This window comes from Carcharodon carcharias, chromosome 13 (genome assembly GCF_017639515.1).
Source record: "Carcharodon carcharias isolate sCarCar2 chromosome 13, sCarCar2.pri, whole genome shotgun sequence".
NCBI lineage: Eukaryota > Metazoa > Chordata > Chondrichthyes > Lamniformes > Lamnidae > Carcharodon > Carcharodon carcharias.
In genome coordinates, this window is record NC_054479.1 from 60,937,312 (window position 1) to 60,962,201 (window position 24,890).

Genomic DNA, 24,890 nt, shown 5'->3' on the forward strand with positions numbered 1-24,890 from the left:
TGAGTCCCAGATTCTGGATTCCCCCATTAGAGGAAAGTTGGATTTTTGCATTCTACCCTTTATCGTTTTAAAAACCCTCAATTAGATCACCCCTCAATCTTCTAAGTACAAACTAGGTGTCCTTCTATCTTAATTCATTTCAGCCCCAGTATTATTCTGGTGTACCCATTTCAAACCCAATATATCCTTCCTGCGGTGCAATGCCCAAAACTGAACACTCTGTTCCAGATGGGGTCTGAGCAACACTCTGTACAACTGAAGGATCACTTCCTCTCTTTAATAATCCAACCCCCTCTTGAGATAAAGGCCAACATTCCTTTAGCCTTGTGACTACTTTTTGTACCTGTCTGGAGAGATGAGGGTTTTGTCAAAAGATGGGTGAGACAGGGACTTAGGACCTGTTAGAGTTGAAATTAGGTGTTGAATGCTTAGCTTGGAGGTCAAACAGGTCACCAATGTTGCATGCAGTCTGATGGATCCTGCGAGGATAACTGAGTACAAAGCTCATGGTGGAGGTATAGAACTTGTGGCAAGAGCCAAAGATGATGGCTTAGAATCTCCTTGTAATAAAAGAATGAATGCATCTTATTGGCAGAAGGGGAGAGGTAGCAGCAAATGTGGACAATGTACTGATGAATGTGTATTTTATTGGAAATGTAGTCTGCTGTTACTGTGATGCGTATCATCCATTTCCACCCTTTCCCAACAGAGTTCCAAATCTCTGCTTTTCTGTTGTGGGGAGGTCTGTATATAGGTGGGATATTTACTACACAAGTGAACTGAGGGTGACTGGTATTTGTCATTTGGCTGCTTTCATGCAACTTCTAGTGTTTTTGCTGAATGACACTGAAGGGATTCTGGAAGGTTATCTGAGTGGCAATCAATGCTAGTACTACTTGCTGAAAGCCTTTCTCTGAATTGCATGCTTTCATTAACACATCAACCTCTGCTTTATGCTGGCTAGCTCTACCATTGTAACCACAACTTTCCCTGTGTTTTACCTGCAATTCCTAACCTCCCTTCTTGAAGGGGCTGACTCTCTCCATCTCCCCATCCACCCCTGAAGGGGCTGACTCTCCCATCCTCATTCCTCCTGAAGGGGCTGACTCTCTCCATCTCCCCATGCCCCCTGAAAGGGCTGACTCTCCTTATCCCGCCTAAAGGGGCTGACTCTCTCCATCTCCCCATCCCCCCCTGAAGGGGCTGACACTGTCCATCTTCCCATCCCCCCACTGACTCTCTCCATCTCCACGTCCCTCCTATAAGGGCTGACTATCTCTCCTAAAGAGGCTGACTCTCTCCATCTCCCCATCCCTCCTAAAGGGGCTGACTCTATCCCTCCTAAAGGGGCTGACTCTCTCCATCTCCCCATCCCTCCTAAAGGGGCTGACTCTCTCCATCTCCCCATCCCCCCCTGAAGGGGCTGACACTGTCCATCTTCCCATCCCCCCACTGACTCTCTCCATCTCCACGTCCCTCCTAAAAGGGCTGACTATCTCTCCTAAAGAGGCTGACTCTCTCCATCTCCCCATCCCTCCTAAAGGGGCTGACTCTATCTCTCCTAAAGGGGCTGACTCTCTCCATCTCCCCATACCGCCTGAAGGGGCTGACTCTCCCCCCACCCCATCCCCCCTGAAGGGGTTGACTCTCTCCATCTCCCCATCCCCCCTGAAGTGGCTGACTCTCTCCATTTCCCCATCCCACATGAAGGGGCTGACTCTCTCCATCTCCCCTTTCCCCCTGAAGAGGCTGACTCTCCCCATCCCTCCTAAAGTGGCTGACTCTCTACATTTCCCCATCCCTCCTAAAGTGGCTGATTCTCTCCATCTCCCCATCCCCCCTGAAGGGGCTGACTCTTTCCCCTTCCCATCCCCCCCCTGAAGGGGCTGACTCTCCCCAACCCACCTAAAGGAGCTGACTCTCTCCATCTCCCCATCCCCACCCCTGAAGGTGCTGACTCTCTCTCCATCTCCCCATCCCGCCCCCCCCCCCCCCCACCCCCCGCCCCCTGCGAAGGGGCTGACTCTCCCTTCCCCATCACCCCTGAAGGGGCTGAATCTTTCCCCTCCCCATCTCCCCTGAAGGAGCTGACTCTCCCGTCCCCATCACTCTTGAAGGGGCTGAATCTTTCCCCTCCCCATCTCCCCTGAAAGTGCTGACTCTCCCCTCCCCATCCCCACTGAAGGGCTGACTCTCTCCATCTCCCCATCCCTCCTAAAGAAGCTGACTCTCTCCATCTCCCCATCCCTCCTATGGATGCTGACTCTCTCCATCTCCCTATCCCTCCTAAAGGGGCTGACTCTTTCCCCTTCCCATCCCCCCTGAAGGGGCTGTCTCTCCCCATCTCCCCATCCCTCCTAAAGGAGCTGACTCTCTATCTCTCCTAAAGAGGCTGGCTCTCTCCATCTCCCCATCCCCCTCCTGAAGGGGCTGACTCTCTCCATCTCCCCATCCCCCCTGAAGGGGCTGACTCTCTCCATCTCCCCATCCCCCCTGAAGGGGCTGACTCTCCCAATCTCCCCATCCCTCCTAAAGGGGCTGACTCTCTATCTCTCCTAAAGGGGCTGACTCTCTCCATCTTCCCATCCCCCCACTGAATCTCTCCATCTCCACGTCCCTCCTAAAGGGGCTGACTATCTCTCCTAAAGAGGCTGACTCTCTCCATCATCCCATCCCTCCTGAAGGGGCTGACTCTCCCCATCATCCCATCCCTCCTAAAGGGGCTGACTATCTCCATCTCCCCATCACCCCTGAAGGGGCTGACTCTCTCCATCTCCCCATCCCCCCTGAAGTGGCTGACTCTCTCCATCTCCCCATCCCTCCTGAAGGGGCTGACCCTCTCCATCCCCCCCCGCGAAGGGGCTGACTCTCTCCATCTCCCCATGCCCCCCAGCGAAGGCACTGACTCTCCCCTCCCCATCCCCCCCTGAAGGAGCTGACTCTCCCCTCCCCATCACACCTGAAGGGGCTGAATCTTTCCCCTCCCCTGAAGGTGCTGACTCTCCCCTCCCCATCCCCACTGAAGGGCTGACTCTCTCCATCTCCCCATCCCTCCTAAAGAGGCTGACTCTTTCCCCTTCCCATCCCCCCTGAAGGGGCTGTCTCTCCCCATGTCCCCATCCCTCCTAAAGGAGCTGACTCTCTATCTCTCCTAAAGAGGCTGACTCTCCCCATCCCCCTCCTGAAGAGGCTGACTCTCTCCATCTCCCCATCCCACCCAGCCCCCGCCGAAGGGGCTGACTCTCTCCATCTACCCATCCCGCCTAAAGGGGCTGACTCTCTACATCTCCCCATCCCCACGGAAGGGGCTGACTCTCTCCATCTCCCCATCCCCCAATGAAGGAGCTGACTCTCCCATCCCCATCACCCCTGAAGGGGCTGAATCTTTCCCCATCCTATATCCCCTGAAGGAGCTGACTCTCCCGTCCACATCACCCCTGAAAGGGCTGAATCTTTCCCCTCCCCATCTCCCCTGAAAGTGCTGACTCTCCCCTCCCCATCCCCACTGAAGGGCTGACTCTCTCCATCTCCCCATCCCTCCTAAAGAAGCTGGCTCTCTCCATCTCCCCATCCCCCTCCTGAAGGGGCTGACTCTCTCCATCTCCCCATCCCCCCTGAAGGGGCTGACTCTCTCCATCTCCCCATCCCCCCTGAAGGGGCTGACTCTCTCCATCTCCCCATCCCCCCTGAAGGGGCTGACTCTCCCAATCTCCCCATCCCTCCTAAAGGGGCTGACTCTCTCCATCTTCCCACCCCCCACTGACTCTCTCCATCTCCACGTCCCTCCTAAAGGGGCTGACTATCTCTCCTAAAGAGGCTGACTCTCTCCATCATCCCATCCCTCCTGAAGGGGCTGACTCTCCCCATCATCCCATCCCTCCTAAAGGGGCTGACTATCTCCATCTCCCCATCACCCCTGAAGTGGCTGATTCTTTCCATCTCCCCATCCCCCCTGAAGGGGCTGACTCTCTCCATCTCCCCATCCCCCCTGAAGTGGCTGACTCTCTCCATCTCCCCATCCCTCCTGAAGGGGCTGACTCTCTCCATCTCCCCATCCCCCCCCCCGCGAAGGCACTGACTCTCCCCTCCCCATCCCCCCCCGAAGGAGCTGACTTTCCCCTCCCCATCAGACCTGAAGGGGCTGAATCTTTCCCCTCCCCATCTCCCCTGAAGGTGCTGACTCTCCCAATCTCCCCATCCCTCCTAAAGGGGCTGACTCTCTCCATCTCCCCATCCCCCCTGAAGGGGCTGATAATCGCCATCGCCCCATCCCTCCTAAAGGGGCTGACTCTTTCCCCTTCCCATCCCCCTCCTGAAGGGGCTGTCTCTCCCCATCCCCCTCCTGAAGGGGCTGTCTCTCCCCATCCCCCTCCTGAAGGGGCTGACTCTCCCCATCCCGCTCCTGAAGGGGCTGACTCTCCCCATCCCCCTCCTGAAGGGTCTGACTCTACCCATCCCCCTCCTGAAGGGTCTGACTCTACCCATCCTCCTCCTGAAGGGGCTGACTCTCCCCAACCCCTCCTGAAGGGGCTGACTCTCCCCATCCCCCTCCTGAAGGGGCTGACTCTCCCCATCCATCTCCTGAAGGGGCTGACTCTCCCCATCCACCTCCTGAAGGGGCTGACTCTCCCTATCCCCCTCCTGAAGGAGCTGACTCTCCCCATCCCCCTCCTGAAGGGGCTGACTCTCCCCATCCCCCTCCTGAAGGGGCTGACTCTCCCCATCCCCCTCCTGAAGGGGCTGACTCTCCCCATCCCCCTCCTGAAGGGGCTGACTCTCCCCATCCCCCTCCTGAAGGGGCTGACTCTCCCCATCCCCCTCCTGAAGGGGCTGACTCTCCCCATCCCCCTCCTGAAGGGGCTGACTCTCCCCATCCCCCTCCTGAAGGGGCTGACTCTCCCCATCCCCCTCCTGAAGGGGCTGACTCTCCCCATCCCCCTCCTGAAGGGGCTGACTCTCCCCATCCCCCTCCTGAAGGGGCTGACTCTCCCCATCCCCCTCCTGAAGGGGCTGACTCTCCCCATCCCCCTCCTGAAGGGGCTGACTCTCCCCATCCCCCTCCTGAAGGGGCTGACTCTCCCCATCCCCCTCCTGAAGGGGCTGACTCTCCCCATCCCCCTCCTGAAGGGGCTGACTCTCCCCATCCCCCTCCTGAAGGGGCTGACTCTCCCCATCCCCCTCCTGAAGGGGCTGACTCTCCCCATCCCCCTCCTGAAGGGGCTGACTCTCCCCATCCCCCTCCTGAAGGGGCTGACTCTCCCCATCCCCCTCCTGAAGGGGCTGACTCTCCCCATCCCCCTCCTGAAGGGGCTGACTCTCCCCATCCCCCTCCTGAAGGGGCTGACTCTCCCCATCCCCCTCCTGAAGGGGCTGACTCTCCCCATCCCCCTCCTGAAGGGGCTGACTCTCCCCATCCCCCTCCTGAAGGGGCTGACTCTCCCCATCCCCCTCCTGAAGGGGCTGACTCTCCCCATCCCCCTCCTGAAGGGGCTGACTCTCCCCATCCCCCTCCTGAAGGGGCTGACTCTCCCCATCCCCCTCCTGAAGGGGCTGACTCTCCCCATCCCCCTCCTGAAGGGGCTGACTCTCCCCATCCCCCTCCTGAAGGGGCTGACTCTCCCCATCCCCCTCCTGAAGGGGCTGACTCTCCCCATCCCCCTCCTGAAGGGGCTGACTCTCCCCATCCCCCTCCTGAAGGGGCTGACTCTCCCCATCCCCCTCCTGAAGGGGCTGACTCTCCCCATCCCCCTCCTGAAGGGGCTGACTCTCCCCATCCCCCTCCTGAAGGGGCTGACTCTCCCCATCCCCCTCCTGAAGGGGCTGACTCTCCCCATCCCCCTCCTGAAGGGGCTGACTCTCCCCATCCCCCTCCTGAAGGGGCTGACTCTCCCCATCCCCCTCCTGAAGGGGCTGACTCTCCCCATCCCCCTCCTGAAGGGGCTGACTCTCCCCATCCCCCTCCTGAAGGGGCTGACTCTCCCCATCCCCCTCCTGAAGGGGCTGACTCTCCCCATCCCCCTCCTGAAGGGGCTGACTCTCCCCATCCCCCTCCTGAAGGGGCTGACTCTCCCCATCCCCCTCCTGAAGGGGCTGACTCTCCCCATCCCCCTCCTGAAGGGGCTGACTCTCCCCATCCCCCTCCTGAAGGGGCTGACTCTCCCCATCCCCCTCCTGAAGGGGCTGACTCTCCCCATCCCCCTCCTGAAGGGGCTGACTCTCCCCATCCCCCTCCTGAAGGGGCTGACTCTCCCCATCCCCCTCCTGAAGGGGCTGACTCTCCCCATCCCCCTGCTGAAGGGGCTGACTCTCCCCATCCCCCTGCTGAAGGGGCTGACTCTCCCCATCCCCCTCCTGAAGGGGCTGACTCTCCCCATCCCCCTGCTGAAGGGGCTGACTCTCCCCATCCCCCTGCTGAAGGGGCTGACTCTCCCCATCCCCCTGCTGAAGGGGCTGACTCTCCCCATCCCCCTGCTGAAGGGGCTGACTCTCCCCATCCCCCTGCTGAAGGGGCTGACTCTCCCCATCCCCCTGCTGAAGGGGCTGACTCTCCCCATCCCCCTGCTGAAGGGGCTGACTCTCCCCATCCCCCTGCTGAAGGGGCTGACTCTCCCCATCCCCCTCCTGAAGGGGCTGACTCTCCCCATCCCCCTGCTGAAGGGGCTGACTCTCCCCATCCCCCTGCTGAAGGGGCTGACTCTCCCCATCCCCCTGCTGAAGGGGCTGACTCTCCCCATCCCCCTGCTGAAGGGGCTGACTCTCCCCATCCCCCTGCTGAAGGGGCTGACTCTCCCCATCCCCCTGCTGAAGGGACTGACTCTCCCCATCCCCCTGCTGAAGGGGCTGACTCTCCCCATCCCCCTGCTGAAGGGGCTGACTCTCCCCATCCCCCTCCTGAAGGGGCTGACTCTCCCCATCCCCCTCCTGAAGGGGCTGACTCTCCCCATCCCCCTCCTGAAGGGGCTGACTCTCCCCAACCCCCTGCTGAAGGGGCTGACTCTCCCCATCCCCCTGCTGAAGGGGCTGACTCTCCCCATCCCCCTCCTGAAGGGGCTGACTCTCCCCATCCCCCTGCTGAAGGGGCTGACTCTCCCCATCCCCCTGCTGAAGGGGCTGACTCTCCCCATCCCCCTGCTGAAGGGGCTGACTCTCCCCATCCCCCTCTGAAGGGGCTGACTCTCCCCATCCCCCTGCTGAAGGGGCTGACTCTCCCCATCCCCCTGCTGAAGGGGCTGACTCTCCCCATCCCCCTGCTGAAGGGGCTGACTCTCCCCATCCCCCTGCTGAAGGGGCTGACTCTCCCCATCCCCCTGCTGAAGGGGCTGACTCTCCCCATCCCCCTGCTGAAGGGGCTGACTCTCCCCATCCCCCTGCTGAAGGGGCTGACTCTCCCCATCCCCCTGCTGAAGGGGCTGACTCTCCCCATCCCCCTGCTGAAGGGGCTGACTCTCCCCATCCCCCTGCTGAAGGGGCTGACTCTCCCCATCCCCCTGCTGAAGGGGCTGACTCTCCCCATCCCCCTGCTGAAGGGGCTGACTCTCCCCATCCCCCTGCTGAAGGGGCTGACTCTCCCCATCCCCCTGCTGAAGGGGCTGACTCTCCCCATCCCCCTGCTGAAGGGGCTGACTCTCCCCATCCCCCTGCTGAAGGGGCTGACTCTCCCCATCCCCCTGCTGAAGGGGCTGACTCTCCCCATCCCCCTGCTGAAGGGGCTGACTCTCCCCATCCCCCTGCTGAAGGGGCTGACTCTCCCCATCCCCCTGCTGAAGGGGCTGACTCTCCCCATCCCCCTCCTGAAGGGGCTGACTCTCCCCATCCCCCTGCTGAAGGGGCTGACTCTCCCCATCCCCCTGCTGAAGGGGCTGACTCTCCCCATCCCCCTCTGAAGGGGCTGACTCTCCCCATCCCCCTGCTGAAGGGGCTGACTCTCCCCATCCCCCTGCTGAAGGGGCTGACTCTCCCCATCCCCCTGCTGAAGGGGCTGACTCTCCCCATCCCCCTGCTGAAGGGGCTGACTCTCCCCATCCCCCTGCTGAAGGGGCTGACTCTCCCCATCCCCCTGCTGAAGGGGCTGACTCTCCCCATCCCCCTGCTGAAGGGGCTGACTCTCCCCATCCCCCTGCTGAAGGGGCTGACTCTCCCCATCCCCCTGCTGAAGGGGCTGACTCTCCCCATCCCCCTGCTGAAGGGGCTGACTCTCCCCATCCCCCTGCTGAAGGGGCTGACTCTCCCCATCCCCCTGCTGAAGGGGCTGACTCTCCCCATCCCCCTGCTGAAGGGGCTGACTCTCCCCATCCCCCTGCTGATGGGACTGACCCTCCGCATGGCCTTCCTGAAGGGGCTGACCCTCCGCATGGCCCTCCTGAAGGGGCTGACCCTCCGCATGGCCTTCCTGAAGGGGCTGACCCTCCGCATGGCCCTCCTGAAGGGGCTGACCCTCCGCATGGCCCTCCTGAAGGGGCTGACCCTCCGCATGGCCCTCCTGAAGGGGCTGACCCTCCGCATGGCCCTCCTGAAGGGACTGACCCTCCGCATGGCCCTCCTGAAGGGGCTGACCCTCCGCATGGCCCTCCTGAAGGGGCTGACCCTCCGCATGGCCCTCCTGAAGGGGCTGACCCTCCGCATGGCCCTCCTGAAGGGGCTGACCCTCCGCATGGCCCTCCTGAAGGGGCTGACCCTCCGCATGGCCCTCCTGAAGGGGCTGACCCTCCGCATGGCCCTCCTGAAGGGGCTGACCCTCCGCATGGCCCTCCTGAGGGGCTGACCCTCCGCATGGCCCTCCTGAAGGGGCTGACCCTCCGCATGGCCCTCCTGAAGGGGCTGACCCTCCGCATGGCCCTCCTGAAGGGGCTGACCCTCCGCATGGCCCTCCTGAAGGGGCTGACCCTCCGCATGGCCCTCCTGAAGGGGCTGACCCTCCGCATGGCCCTCCTGAAGGGGCTGACCCTCCGCATGGCCCTCCTGAAGGGGCTGACCCTCCGCATGGCCCTCCTGAAGGGGCTGACCCTCCGCATGGCCCTCCTGAAGGGGCTGACCCTCCGCATGGCCCTCCTGAAGGGGCTGACCCTCCGCATGGCCCTCCTGAAGGGGCTGACCCTCCGCATGGCCCTCCTGAAGGGGCTGACCCTCCGCATGGCCCTCCTGAAGGGGCTGACCCTCCGCATGGCCCTCCTGAAGGGGCTGACCCTCCGCATGGCCCTCCTTAAGGGGCTGACCGTCCGCATGGCCCTCCTGAAGGGGCTGACCCTCCGCATGGCCCTCCTGAAGGGGCTGACCCTCCGCATGGCCCTCCTGAAGGGGCTGACCCTCCGCATGGCCCTCCTGAAGGGGCTGACCCTCCGCATGGCCCTTCTGAAGGGGCTGACCCTCCGCATGGCCCTCCTGAAGGGGCTGACCCTCCGCATGGCCCTCCTGAAGGGGCTGACCCTCCGCATGGCCCTCCTGAAGGGGCTGAATCTCCGCATGGCCCTCCTGAAGGGGCTGAATCTCCGCATGGCCCTCCTGAAGGGGCTGACTCTCCGCATGGCCCTCCTGAAGGGGCTGACTCTCCCCACCCCATGGCCCTCCTGAAGGGGCTGACTCTCCCCACCCCATGGCCCTCCTGAAGGGGCTGACTCTCCCCACCCCATGGCCCTCCTGAAGGGGCTGACTCTCCCCACCCCATGGCCCTCCTGAAGGGGCTGACTCTCCCCACCCCATGGCCCTCCTGAAGGGGCTGACTCTCCCCACCCCATGGCCCTCCTGAAGGGGCTGACTCTCCCCACCCCATGGCCCTCCTGAAGGGGCTGACTCTCCCCACCCCATGGCCCTCCTGAAGGGGCTGACTCTCCCCACCCCATGGCCCTCCTGAAGGGGCTGACTCTCCCCACCCCATGGCCCTCCTGAAGGGGCTGACTCTCGCCACCCCATGGCCCTCCTGAAGGGGCTGACTCTCCCCACCCCATGGCCCTCCTGAAGGCGCTGACTCTCCCCACCCCATGGCCCTCCTGAAGGCGCTGACTCTCCCCACCCCATGGCCCTCCTGAAGGCGCTGACTCTCCCCACCCTCCTCCATGGCCCTCCTGAAGGGGCTGACTCTCTTCCCCTCTCTGCTCCATGGCCCTCCTGAAGGGGCTGACTCTCTTCCCCCCCTGCTCCATAGCCCTCCTGAAGGGGCTGATTCTCCCCACCCCATGGCCCTCCTGAGGGGGCTAACTCTCCCTCCCCCATGCCCCCCCTGTGAAGAGGCTGACTCTGCCCACCCCATCTGCCCCCGTGAAGGGGCTGACTCTCCCCACACCATCTCTCCCCCCTGCCGTGAAGGGGCTGACTCTCCCCTCCCCATCTCTCCTGAAGTAGCCAACTTTGTCATTTTCCACACTGTCTGCTTTGGCTCAGTTAGTAGTACTCTCATCTCTTAAGTCAAAACATTTTGGGTTCAAATGTCACTCCAGGATTTTGAAGACAAAATAAAGGTGATGAACTCTAGCACAGTTCTGACAGAGTTCTGCACTCTGAAGTGCCATCTTTTGGATGAGACATTAATACCTCTGAAGTAGATATATAAAATTCCATGGCACTATTTTGAAGTAAAGATGCAGAATTCTCATTGGTGTCGTGGCCAATATTTACCCCTCAATCATTATCACTGAAGACAGATTATGTGGCTATTGTTTCATTGCTGTTTTTGGGAGCTTGCAGTGCGCAAATTGGCTGCCATGTTTCCCACATTCCAAAAGTAGTCATTGGCTTAAAGCATTTTGGATTGACCTGAGGTTGTGAAAGGCGCAATATAAATGTAAGCCTACCTGTGCCTCTTCCAATACTCTTTTTTCATAGTAACAAGGAACAGTTTTTTTTAAATTAAGTTGGGGGTACTGAGGCCAATTGTAGAACCACTACTGTCCCTCTAGCTGAGACTCAAAGTGAGAATTGAAGCTGGGGTTGCACTAGTCTGTGCAGCCCGGATACGTGCTTCCTGCAGCAGTTGAACCATGGAGGAAATCATCCTGTAAATGGTCACGTCATTCCGGAATTTCAGACAGCTCAGTTTCAGGTAATAGATATTTCCATTTGGATGTTTTCGTCTGTGATAGACTTCAACCACAAGAACATATATTGAATGATTGCAGCCACTTCTTGGAAGGTGCCAAGTGTGGCCTTAGTACAGGATTAACTCATTACCATCTCCTGTCATTTAAAAAAAATGTATTGAGCTGACTGAGCAGCAGTTTTCATTTCTTGCAAGGATTTCCCAACTGTAAATAAACTTTTGAAAACTGAGTGTTATTAGGCAGCCTCTACTTGTGATTATTTACTGAACATCCCTCTTTTTTTTCTCGGCTCTAAGTTTCCTTGTGCATTAAAACTGACTCCTCACAGCCCCTCTGCACTGTCACGTAAAACACTCAAAGGGCAGGTGCAGCGTGGGTTAGACACACAGAAACGTTTTCTCCACATTGAACCATCAAACACTCCCATGGCATGTACAGCAAAATAATACAGAAGCAAAATACTGCAGATACTGGAAGTCAGAAATAAAAAGAAAAAATGCTGGAAATACTCAGCAGTTGAGGCAGCATCTGCGGACTGAGATAGAGTTAACGTTTCGGGTCGAGGTGACCTTTCATCAGAACTGATTCACCAGTCATCTTGACCTGAAATGTTAACTCTTTCCCTCCACAGATGCTGCCTGGCATGCTGAGTATCTCCAGCACTTTTGTTGTTTCCATTTCATGTACAGCACAGGTTAGGTACAGAGTAAAACCCTGTCTACAATGCTGCATCATTCACAGGGTCATAAAATAGATCAGATACAAGAGTGAAACTTCGTCTTTGTTGACGGCAAAATACACCCAGGGTAAGTGCAGCATGGGTTAGATACAGAGTAAAGCACATGAGCTTTGGGGATTCTATAAATTGCAGTCTGTGTTCAGCGGTAAGATGTTCCAAAAGACATTTAATTTAGGTATCTGCCTCTAGAAGTTAGCGTTTTCTGCAATAATGTGAAATTAATTGGTGGATGAGTCAGATGTGAACACTGGTCTTAGTCCTGTGCTGCTAAAACTCATAATGAAAGTTTCCTTTCTGCTGTGGCTGTTCAGATATAAAAGTAAACTTGAGTCTATAGTAAATTGTGCTTCAAGAGAGCAGATTATTTGTTTAAAAGTTAACTTTCTGTATTAGTGATTGGCCACTGAAATTTCATTGATTACGTAAGTAAAAAAATTACAATGCTCCTACCTTAAAAACAGCCGCAAGCATAACAGGTCCAGTTTGAGGGGAGATTGACTGTCCTTGACGTCGAGGCAGCGTTTGACAGTGTGGCATCAAGGAGCCCTAGAAAAACCAGAGCCAATGTAAATCATGGAAAACTCTCCACTGGTTGGAGTCATATCTAGCACAAAGGAAGATGGTTGTGGTTGTTGGAGGTCAATCAGCTCAGTCACGGGACAGCACTTTAGGAATTCCTTAGGCTAGTGTCCTAGGCCCAGCCATCTTCAGCTGCTTCATCAATGACCTTCCTTCCATCATAAGGTCAGAAGTGGGAATGTTTGCTGATTATTGTACAATGTTCAGCACTATTCGCGATGACTCAGATATTGTAGCAGTCCATATCCATATGCAGCAAGACCTGGACAACTTCTAGGTTTGGGCTGATAAGTGGCAACTAACATTCCTACCACACAAGTGCCAGGCAAAGACCATCTCCAACAGAGGGCATTTAAGAGTCAACCACATTCAATGGCATTACTATTGCTGAAACCCCGACTATCAACGTTCTGGGGGTTACCATTGACTAGAAACTTAACTGGGCCAGCCATATAAATACTGTAGCTACAAGAGCAGGTCAGAGGCTAGGAATTCTACAGCAAGTAACTCACCTCCTGACTCCCCAAAGCCTGTCCACCATCTACAAGGTACGAGTCAGGAGTGATGGAATACACTCCACTTGCCTGGATGAGTGCAGCTCCAACAACACTCTAGAAGCTCGACACCATCCAGGACAAAATGGCCTGCTTCATTGGCACCCCATCCATCACCTTAAACACTGACTATCTTCACCATTGATGCACAGTGGCAGCAGTGTATACCATCTACAAGACACACTGCAGCAACTCACCAAGGCTCCTGCAACAGCATCTTCCAAATCCGTGACCTCTACCAGCTAGAAGGACAAGGGCAGCAGATGCATGGAAATACCATCACCTGCAAGTTCCCCTCTAAGTCACACACCATCCTGACTTCTTGCAACTGTTTCACCATTCTTTCATTGTTGCTGGGTCAAAATCTTGGAACTCCCTTCCTAACAGCACAGTGAGTGTACCTACACCACATGGACTGCTGCAGTTCAAGAAGGTGGCTCACCACCACCTTCTCAAGGACAAGTGGGATGGGCAATAAATGCTGGCCTAGCCAGCGATGCCTGCATCCTGTGAAAGAATTTTTTAAAATGAATTCTTGTGTTTTAATAGATGCTATTATAGAATGATGACCAAATGGGTGGAGAAGATGGACAGTAGAGATTAGTGTTAGGGATATATGTCAGGATGTGGGGGATGCTGAGTACAGTCAAAGGTTTATACAGTTGAAAAATTAACTTGTGGATGGTGCCAGATTGGAGAGGCTGCAATTAATATAGACGGAGTATGACAAAATACAAGAAGACATCAATAAACTTGCAGAATAGGCCTATTATTGGTAGATGAACTTCTCTATAAGTTAATACATTTTAATGGGAAGAGTATAGAGGCCATATAGTCTTTCGAAAATAAATGTTTAAATAGGGTAGGAGAACAGAAGGATGTGGGGATACCAATACTCGGGTCACTAAAGTAGATACTGAGCTTAATAAGGCCGTAAAAAAGCATTATGGTTAATTGTGGAGGAATAATATCGAAAAACATATTATGTCAAACTTCTATAGAACCTTGGTTAGGCTACACTTGGGGTCCTGTGAACAGTTCTAGTCTTCATATTATAAAAGAGGACATAGAGGCACTGCAGAAGGTGCAAAAAAAGATTTACTAGAACAATACCAGAACTGAGAGTTTAGACCTATCGGAAAAGACTGAACAGGCTGGGGCTCTTTTTCTGCAGAACAGAGGAAACTGAGGGGTGACCTGATAGATGTCTTTAAGATTATGGAGGAGATTGATAGGGGAGAGATGGAGAAGATGTTTCCACTTGTGATCGAGACCAGAATTAGATTTTATAAATATAAGATAGACACCAGTAAATCCAACAGGGAATTCTGAAGAAATTTCTTTATCCATAGAGTGGTTAGAATTTGGAACTCAAGACCACAGGGAGTAGTTGAGATAGATGCTATAAGATGCATCCAAGGGAAAGCTGGATAGGCACAGGATGGAGAAAGGAATAGCAGGATATGCAGACATGAGGTAAGATGGGAGGACGTTCATGTGGAGCAAAATCACAAGCATGGCCTGTTTCTCTCCTGTAAATACTTTGTAATATGTAGTAAAAATAATAAGCCGTAACAGGAATGAGTTACATTACAGCTGAGAGGAATTTCCTTTCACTACAATAATTACTCAGATTTGTAGAAAAAGTTCAAATTTTGCTGACATTAAATTTTTATCTTTCTAGACATATGAGTCCCCTCTGTCTTGCCATTTCTTGCCCTCGCCCTCCCTAATTCATAATTTTGTTTAAAAGCGCTCGTGTGATGCACCTTGGGATGTTTTATTGCATTAAAGGCACTATATAAATGCAAGTCCCCAACCCAGGGAGGTAGGTCAACTATTCATACTACAATGCAGATGAGCAAAGGGAGAATATGGAACTTGAATGTGGGATCCTCCTGGTCTGTACTATATGAGAAGTGTAGGATTCTCCTGCTGTGCACCAGGAGAACGCGGGATCCACCTGATATGTACTAAGTGAGTGTGGACTCCTCCAGCTGCTGTGCACTGTTGGGAGAGTGCGGGGTCCTCCAGCTGCTGCGCACTGTTGGGAGAGTGCGGGGACCTCCAGCTGCTGCGCATTGTTGGGAGAGTGCGGGGTCCTCCAGCTGCTGCGCACTGTTGGGAGAGTGCGGGGTCCTCCAGCTGCTGCGCACTGTTGGGAGAGTGCGGGGTCCTCCAGCTGCTGCGCACTGTTGGGAGAGTGCGGGGTCCTCCAGCTGCTGCGCACTGTTGGGAGAGTGCGGGGTCCTCCAGCTGCTCCGCACTATTCCAATCTTGACATGCAAATTCTCTACATACTGCACATTTCCATCTTTCAGAAGTTTGATAAGCGTTTTTTCTAAAGTCTAGACCAAATTGCCTTTACTCATCATGCAGCGATGTGTGTAGTTTGAGATTAATGACCACAGGGGGCACCATCCAGTGTGAGTGACATTTAGTGGCCGGATAGCCATGGTAGCAGAAATGTCTCCACACATCAGGCTGAAACAGGATGTGATCTTGGTGGGGAGGCGGTTACTGTTAACCAAATAACTGTAAAGACCGACAGGAAAGAAGGCAGTAGGGAGACTTAATGCTCTCACCTGCTGCATGCAAGCTGAGAAATACTTCTGAAGACATTCTCACTCCTATGAACTGAAACCACTCCCAAGAAATCCCCCCCCCGCCCCAATTTTAAGCTTCAAAACATCAGCTAGGTCCGCAAAAGAAAAAAGTCAGTTTCTTATGGTAAGCATGTTCTGTATGTACACCGTAACAGAAATAAGGTGCTAGTAAGTTTTAAAAATAGTTCATGGAAATAAAATTTGGTTTGATTATAGGACGCAACCAAATGTGATGACAGGCAGTCAGCAATCTTTCGACCTCAGGACCAATGGGGTTTGCTGTCTTCCATCTGGAAACCCACTGTTTAAAGTTACGATTGGTCAGGACAAGGTTATTACTTTTTTAAAAGCAAAATACTGCGGATGCTTATTACTTTTATGTTGCTCAGAATCTACTGAAATAATCTGAAGGCCATTCTTGGGATCTATATAAAGGAGAATGAATTACTCAATGCATATTAAACCACTTCATGAAACAAAGCCTTGGATTTGACTCCTGGAGAAAAACACCCAGGGCTTTGGAATTTGTGCTCTGACTGCTGGTCTGTTTAACCCTTGAGGCTAATCTTCTAGAGAATAATCTTGTATAAACTAGAATGTATTTGCTTCTGTTGCCACAGTGACAGTATTTTGTGAGCTATTTAACAATTCCAGATTTCATCCCTAGGCTACGCTGACTTAGCTATTAATCGGGATGGTAATGAGACACTACTTTAACTTTCACTCCTTTTGTTTAGGGAAGGGAATATCTGGCAAGAGTTCCTGTGCCTGGAAGTGTCAGTTGTGGATAATTCAGTATCACTGGAACATCGGGTACCAGTCCAGAGGCTATTCCAGTCTGACACTTCATTGAAGTATTTTCAGTGCAGTGTTGAGGGAATGCTGCACTGTTGGAGGTGCTGTGCTGACTTTAGGCTGTAACTGTAGACATGAAAGATCCCATGGGTGCGATCCAAAGAAGAGCAGGGGAGTTCTCCCTGCGCCCTGGCCAATATTTATATCTCAACCAATATCACTAAAACTAATTATCTTATTGATGGTTTTGGAGCCTTGTTGTGTGCAAATGACTACCACATTTGCCTACATAACACACTTGTATAATTCCTATAGCATCTTTCAGAACCTTAGAATTTCCCAAAGCACTTTCCAGCCAATTAAGTACATTTTTTAAATAAAGTTTAGTCTAATGTTTGGTATAGAAAATATTGATTCTAATTAATTATAAGTAATTAATTGATATGGCCTGAAGATGTAAAAGTTTGTATCTAAATGGAGATTTGTTCATATTTCTTTCTTGGTCACCATCTTTTTTTGCTAAATTGTATATCTAGGTCTTGGACGAGAAATGATTAGGGCCTGGCTGTGATGCCTTCACAGCAGAATAACCTGTTGATGTCCACACATGAAGATTGGGCAAGATACCAGGATGCAACAGGCGACTGTGGCTCTCTACCTCAGCCGGTGCCCCAATAAGAGGATCTGAGTTTAGCCCCGTCCTGGGCAATACGTAACTCAGCGGCAAAGTTGATGTGATACAGAACCATCAGGAAGGTTCAACCCTTCGTGTGTGCTGAGTTTGTCAGTCATTCCTGGCTGAGCGGCAGTGGGATCATTGCAGTTAGCCCTGGTTGCCCTGAGCCTTGAAGAGGAGAGAAGCTGCTTTGATCACAGTAGAGCAGGCCCAACTGACAGTTTGTGAGGACACTTGGTGAAACCCATGCCAGGATTTTCCCCTGGGCCTCAGGACCCCAACATCAGAACCAAATGGGCTTCCTGAGTTCTGATGAAGAGTCATTTGGACTCGAAACGTCAACTGTGTTCCTCTCTGCAGATGCTGTCAGACCTGCTGAGTTTTTCCAGCTATTTTTGTTTTTGTTCCTGAGTCCACACTTGCTGGGAGCCAGGTCAGAGGAGCTATTTAACAAAAGGCGACCTCTTAATTGGCTGCTCCTACATGCTTGCTGTCCTGTTAAGGACAGCGGCCAGGATGCCAGTGGTGCTGGCCCAGTCACAGGGGTGGCACCTTTGGAAAATGGGCAGCATTGCTGAGAGAGGTGCAGCTCAAAATGGAAGCATCCTTGAGGTTAAAATAAATCTTATAGAGGGGGGAATGGTGGCAGAATGGAGTGAAAAGCTCTCTTGGAAAATGATTGGGGCCTGCATGATGGGTCTTTCTGCAGCCCAGTCAGTGGGGCTCAAGAGCTTCCAGTTCCAATGACCCCTATCCCATCCAACAACAGGGAGGCCATTTCCATTGAGTTAGTAACTCTTTCGAGTACAAACCCGTTTCCATCTGTTCCTATTCAGATGAAGTTACATTGTTTCATAGTTTGCCATTGTGAGATTTGAACTCTTGATAATCTTTTAAATGAAAACCAAATCAACAAAATTGGGATAAATCAGGCACAGCCCCTAATTCAGGTCAGCTGTAAAACCAAGAACAAAGTTTTAAAGGAAACTTACAAACTTTAAATCAAAATGTGATTAAAGGGGTCAACAAAGCACCCCAGTCCCCGCGGTGCCCACCGAGCACGGAAGGCCTCGAGAGTGCCAGCAGACACCGCGTGCTCCTTCTCCAGGGACATCCGGCAGCGAACGTAGCCGCGGAAGAGGGACAAACAATCGGGCGGGACTCCCCCGTCGATCGCCCGCTGCCTGGACCTGTTAATGGCCAACTTGGCCAGGCCCAGGAGCAGGTTCACGAGGAGGTCCTCCTCCTTCCCGACCCCCTTCCGCACCGGGTGCCCATAGATCAGGAGCGTGGGGCTGAAGTGCAAACAAAACATCAATAAAAGGTTTTTCAAATAACTAAAAAGGGAGTGCAGCCTACAACACCCTATGTATACATGGTCCACGGACTCCACAAGACCGCAAAAAGGGCATGTGTCCTGAGAGTCCGTGAACCTATGCATCCTCTTATTATAAGGGACTGCTGCATGCAACACCCTCCAACCCAGGTCCCCGATAGAAAGGGGGAGGACACCTCCGTAGAGGGTCTCCCATCGAGGGCCTCCGCCGCCGGACGGCAACAAGGCACGCCAGGGCGTGTCCGGTCGACGGACAAGGGCGAGAAAATGGAAGGTGTGCAGCAGCAGTCCATACAAAAAGCCCCTCTTTGCTGTGCCAAAAGGCACAAACATGTTTCCATCTGTCATTTCAGATGAAGTTACATTGTTTCCCATTGTGGGATATGAACTCTTGATCTTGGGGTTACAAACCCAGTACCATAACCACTTGGCTATTTAGGCCAAGCTCCATTGAGTTAGTAGTCTCCCCATGCTCTGCTGCCAACAAAATGACCATGAGCCAGAAAAAAAAATCACCTCCAATTGGGGCTTTAATTATTTAAATTGCCATTCAGTGGGCAGCCAATCTGCATCCAATCACCCACCCTGACAAACTTCCTTAGCAGCAGGAATGTGTCAGGGAGCCATCCTGATCTCCATCTGCTATTTTCCAGACCCCCTCCCACCCTGCCTTCCAAGCCCACCACCCCTGGGTTCAGGAAAATTCAGCTCCAGGACTCTGATTAGCACAGATGTCTTAACTTGAGGTATGGAGTTCATGCAAACACCAGTGAGTGTGCTGCCAACCTGTACCTCGGGAGGAGGTGGAGTATCAATCAGTTAGCCTTTTGTCATTTCCTTGTACTGTAAAGTTTGGATATGTATCACAATGCTTGTCTATTTGCTCATCTTCCCTCAGGTTGCTGTTTCTTATCTGGGTGAAAAAATCCTGTGGTCGTGCTGGGTTCTGATCATTTTATTTTCTTGCCTGTAATTTGGGGGAGTCAAAAGTCAACGTTAATTCATACAAAATTCAGCAATAAGCAGTAGATAGCCTAGGAGTTAAAGAGATGCAGTACTCTCCTATTGTTGGAGGTACATTAGATGTAGAAGCACTGGAGAAAGTGCAAAAATGATTTACATGGATACCAGAACGAAGACTATGACAATCAGGAAAGTCGAACATGCTGGGTGGTTTTCTCCGGAAAAGCTGAGGGGTGACATGAGTTGTGCTCTTTAAAATTATGGAGGGATCAGATGGGGCTAGAAGTAGAGAAAATGTTTTCACTTGTGGAGTGGGCATAAATATAATACATCCAACAAGGAATTCACACGAAACTTCTTTACCTAGAGTAGAATTGTGTCCCATTTTGGTCACCATAGTAAAGAGTCCTTGAAAGCTATGGAGGAGATTTACCAAAATGGTTCCAGGTTCTCCAGAGTAAAGGAGATTGAAAGGTTTGACAGAGGTGTTCAGGGTTATGACAAGTTTAGAAAAGGCAGAGAAAGAAAAGCTGTTCCCATTAGCTGATTGTATAAGGACTGGGAGGTGGAGGGTGGCTGTTGGTGGGGACACGTATTCAAGGTTTTGGGCAAGAGATGCAGGCGGAGATGTGACAAAGTACTTTATGCAGCGAGTGTTAGTTAATGACCTGGAACTCGCTGCTTATGAGGGTGGTGGAAATAGATTATTTCAAAGGAAAGTTGGATGGGCACTTGAGGGCAATAAACTCACAGGGCTATGGGAATATTGAGTGGGTGAATGGATTGCAAAAGAGAGACAGCACGGACTGGATGGGCTGAATGGTCTCTTGTCACAAACTGACTGGTAGCAATGTGTAACTACATGGGGCAGTTGAGGTGTATAGATGAGGGCCAGTATTGACCAGTTGGGCCTAATGTCCCCCCTGTTCTGTCAGACACTCTGCGCGCATCATTTCCAGCTGCTGTATTGATGATGAAGAGTATTAGTGACCGGGCCACTCTCTGTGTTTAGGTGCTGGATCCGAGCCGCATTCCCCTTTTACATCCGGGCCGTTTGCTGGTGATAGGTGGAAGTGGAGGCAGGCCGCACTTCCGGTGACGAGGAGCACGCTATTGACGTCACTGCCGGTCCCCCTCCCCCCACCCCGCCCTCCCGGGAATTTCCAGGCTCTAATCCCTGGGTCATGTGTCAATCAAACCAGCAGCAGCAGCAGCAGCCGGCGGCGGTGAAGGGAGGGAAATGGTGAGATGTCGTAAATCTTTGCATAATACTACCACTACATGTTACAACCTGCACAGAGTTAAAATTCATGTCCGGAGATCCCGTTGCACCGATGCAAGCCAGGCAGAGCTGCAAGAAGCTGACGGCTCGGTGGTGTCTAATGGTGCTGGCTCTAGCAGGCGAGCACGCTTCAGGTACTGTGGAGGATATCTCTTTATATCTCTCTGTGTGTAATGGGATCTGCGGAACCTAAAGCCCGTGCCTGACCCCGTAGCCGCCGTTCCATGCTGCTGTGTAACAGCTCGCAGACTGGATAGGTTCTGGGGGAGGGCACCTGCTGGGGTTAGCTGGGAGGGAGAGAGCACCCGCTGGGGTGAGCTGGGAGGGAGAGAGCACCCGCTGGGGTGAGCTGGGAGGGAGAGAGCACCCGCTGGGTTGAGCTGGGAGGGAGAGAGCACCCGCTGGGGTGAGCTGGGAGGGAGAGAGCACCCGCTGGGTTGAGCTGGGAGGGAGAGAGCACCCGCTGGCGTGAGCTGGGAGGGAGAGAGCACCCGCTGGGGTGAGCTGGGAGGGAGAGCGAGCCCCTGCTGGGGTTAGCTGGGAGGGAGAGCGAGCCCCTGCTGGGGTTAGCTGGGAGGGAGAGCGAGCCCCTGCTGGGGTTAGCTGGGAGGGAGAGCGAGCCCCTGCTGGGGTTAGCTGGGAGGGAGAGCGAGCCCCTGCTGGGGTTAGCTGGGAGGGAGAGCGAGCCCCTGCTGGGGTTAGCTGGGAGGGAGAGCGAGCCCCTGCTGGGGTTAGCTGGGAGGGAGAGCGAGCCCCTGCTGGGGTTAGCTGGGAGGGAGAGCGAGCCCCTGCTGGGGTTAGCTGGGAGGGAGAGCGAGCCCCTGCTGGGGTTAGCTGGGAGGGAGAGCGAGCCCCTGCTGGGGTTAGCTGGGAGGGAGAGCGAGCCCCTGCTGGGGTTAGCTGGGAGGGAGAGCGAGCCCCTGCTGGGGTTAGCTGGGAGGGAGAGCGAGCCCCTGCTGGGGTTAGCTGGGAGGGAGAGCGAGCCCCTGCTGGGGTTAGCTGGGAGGGAGAGCGAGCCCCTGCTGGGGTTAGCTGGGAGGGAGAGCGAGCCCCTGCTGGGGTTAGCTGGGAGGGAGAGCGAGCCCCTGCTGGGGTTAGCTGGGAGGGAGAGCGAGCCCCTGCTGGGGTTAGCTGGGAGGGAGAGCGAGCCCCTGCTGGGGTTAGCTGGGAGGGAGAGCGAGCCCCTGCTGGGGTTAGCTGGGAGGGAGAGCGAGCCCCTGCTGGGGTTAGCTGGGAGGGAGAGCGAGCCCCTGCTGGGGTTAGCTGGGAGGGAGAGCGAGCCCCTGCTGGGGTTAGCTGGGAGGGAGAGCGAGCCCCTGCTGGGGTTAGCTGGGAGGGAGAGCGAGCCCCTGCTGGGGTTAGCTGGGAGGGAGAGCGAGCCCCTGCTGGGGTTAGCTGGGAGGGAGAGCGAGCCCCTGCTGGGGTTAGCTGGGAGGGAGAGCGAGCCCCTGCTGGGGTTAGCTGGGAGGGAGAGCGAGCCCCTGCTGGGGTTAGCTGGGAGGGAGAGCGAGCCCCTGCTGGGGTTAGCTGGGAGGGAGAGCGAGCCCCTGCTGGGGTTAGCTGGGAGGGAGAGCGAGCCCCTGCTGGGGTTAGCTGGGAGGGAGAGCGAGCCCCTGCTGGGGTTAGCTGGGAGGGAGAGCGAGCCCCTGCTGGGGTTAGCTGGGAGGGAGAGCGAGCCCCTGCTGGGGTTAGCTGGGAGGGAGAGCGAGCCCCTGCTGGGGTTAGCTGGGAGGGAGAGCGAGCCCCTGCTGGGGTTAGCTGGGATGGAGAGCGAGCCCCTGCTGGGGTTAGCTGGGAGGGAGAGCGAGCCCCTGTTGGGGTTAGCTGGGAGGGAGAGGGCGCTGCCTGCTGGGGTTAGCTGATAGGGAGAGGGCGCCGCCTGTTGGGGCTAGCCCGGAGGGAGAGGGTGCCGCCTGTTAGGGCTAGCCCGGAGGGAGAGGGCGCCGCTGCTGGGGTTGGCTGGGAGGGAGAGGGTGCCGCCTGTTGGGGTTGGCTGGGAGGGAGAGGGCGCCGCCTGTTGGGGTTGGCTGGGAGGGAGAGGGCGCCGCCTGTTCGGGTTGGCTGCGAGGGAGAGCGAGCACCTGCTGGGGTTAGCTGGGACGGAGAGAGCGCACCTGCTGGGGTTAGCTGGGAGGGAGAGCGAGCACCTGCTGGGGTTAGCTGGGAGGGAGAGCGAGCACCTGCTGGGGTTAGCTGGGAGGGAGAGCGAGCACCTGCTGGGGTTAGCTGGGAGGGAGAGCGAGCACCTGCTGGGGTTAGCTGGGAGGGAGAGCGAGCACCTGCTGGGGTTAGCTGGGAGGGAGAGCGCACCTGCTGGTGTTAGTGGGAAGGAGAGCGCACCTGCTGGGGTTAGCTGGGAGGGAGAGCGAGCATGTGCTGGGGTTAGCTGGGAGGGAGAGCGCACCTGCTGGTGTTAGTGGGAGGGAGAGCGCACCTGCTGGGGTTAGCTGGGAGGCAGAGAGCACCTGCTGCGGTTAACTGGGAGAGAGAGAGCACCTGCTGCGGTTAACTGGGAGAGAGAGAGAGCACCTGCTGGGGTTAGCTGGGAGAGAGAGAGCACCTGCTGGGGTTAGCTGGGAGGGAGAGGGCGCCACCTGTTGGAGCTAGCCTGGAGGGAGAGGGCGCCGTCTGTTGGGGTTAGCTGGGAAGGAGAGGGCGCCGCCTGTTGGGGTTAACTGAGAGGGAGAGGGCGCCACCTGTTGGAGCTAGCTTGGAGGGAGAGTGCGCCGCCTGTTGGGGTTAGCCTGGAAGGAGAGGGCACAGCCTGTTGGGGTTAGCTGGGAAGGAGAGGGCACCGCCTGTTGGGGTTAGGGAGGTAGAGAGAGCCCCTGCTGTGGTTAGCTGGGAGGGAGAGCAAGCCCCTGCTGGGGTTAGCTGGGAGGGAGAGAGCACCTGCTGGGGTTAGCTGGGAGGGAGAGAGCACCTGCTGGGGTTAGCTGGGAGGGAGAGGGCGCCACCTATTGGAGCTAGATCGGAGGGAGAGGGTGCCGCCTGTTGGGGTTAGCTGGGAAGGAGAGGGCGCCACCTGTTGGCGGTAGGGAGGGAGCGAGCCCCTGCTGGGGTTAGCTGGGAGGGAGAGCGAGCCGCTGCTGGGGTTAGCTGGGAGGGAGAGCGAGCCCCTGCTGGGTTTAGCTGGGCGGGAGTGCGAGACCCTGCTGGGTTTAGCTTGGTTGAAGAGCGAGCCCCTGCTGGGTTTAGCTTGGTTGGAGAGCGAGCCCCTGCTGGGTTTAGCTTGGTTGGAGAGCGAGCCCCTGCTGGGTTTAGCTCGGTTGGAGAGCGAGCCCCTGCTGGGGTTAGCTGGGAGGGAGAGAGCCCCTGCTGGGGTTAGCTGGGAGGGAGAGGGCGCCCACTGCTGGTGTTAGCTGGGTGGGAGAGGGTGCCGCCAGTTGGATCTAGCCCGGAGGGAGAGGGTACCCCTGTTGGGGTTAGCTGGGAAGGAGAGGGCGCCGCCTATTGTGGTTGGCTGGGAGGGAGAGGGCGCCGCCTGTTGGGGTTAGCTGGGAGGGAGAGCGAGCCCCTGCTGGGGTTAGCTGGGAGGGAGAGCGAGCCCCTGCTGGGGTTAGCTGGGAGGGAGAGCGAGCCCCTGCTGGGGTTAGCTGGGAGGGAGAGAGCACCTGCTGGATTTAACTGGGAGGGAGAGAGCACCTGCTGGGGTTAGCTGGGAGGGACAGAGCGCACCTGCTGGGGTTAGCTGGCAGGGAGAGCGCACCTGCTGCTGTTAGTGGGAGGGAGAGAGCACCTGCTGGGGTTAGCTGGGAGGGAGAGAGCACCTGCTGGGGTTAGCTGGGAGAGAGAGCGCACCTGCTGGGGTTAGCTGGGAGGGAGAGCGAGCACCTGCTGGGGTTAGCTGGGATGGAGAGGGCGCCACCTGTTGGAGCTAGCCCGGAGGGAGAGGGCGCCGCCTGTTGGGGTTAGCTGGGAAGGAGAGGGCGACGCCTGTTGGGGTTAGCTGGGAAGGAGAGGGCGGCGCCTGTTGGGCTTAGCTGGGGAGGAGAGGGCGGCGCCTGTTGGGCTTAGCTGGGAAGGAGAGGGCGGCGCCTGTTGGGCTTAGCTGGGAAGGAGAGGGCGCCGCCTGTTGGGGTTAGCTGGGAAGGACAGGGCGCCGCCTGTTGGGGTTAGGGAGGGAGAGAGTGCCCCTACTGGGGTTAGCTGGGAGGGAGAGCGAGCCCCTGCTGGGGTTAGCTGGAAGGGAGAGCGAGCCCCTGCTGGGGTTAGCTGGGAGGGAGAGCGAGCCCCTGCTGGGGTTAGCTGGGAGGGAGAGCGAGCCCCTGCTGGGGTTAGCTGGGAGAGAGAGCGAGCCCCTGCTGGGGTTAGCTGGGAGGGATTGGGC

At 55.8% G+C, this 24,890-nt stretch overlaps 1 protein-coding gene across 5 annotated transcripts in view; it reads left to right on the plus strand.

The window, feature by feature from the left end:
• Positions 1-24,890, plus strand: part of pisd (phosphatidylserine decarboxylase) — a 185,360-nt gene that overhangs the window by 75,954 nt on the left and 84,516 nt on the right. For 2 of the 5 annotated variants that reach the window (XM_041202521.1, XM_041202520.1), the window contains exon 2: positions 15,725-15,839. The exons of 1 other annotated variant lie outside the window; for it this stretch is intronic. In XM_041202521.1, coding sequence (XP_041058455.1) covers positions 15,778-15,839 — 62 coding nt within the window. In that variant the 5' untranslated portion in view covers positions 15,725-15,777. Of the gene's footprint in view, positions 1-15,722; positions 15,840-20,290; positions 20,695-24,890 lie in introns of those variants that run through there. 2 more of the 5 variants (XM_041202522.1, XM_041202518.1) reach the window with 2 other exon arrangements.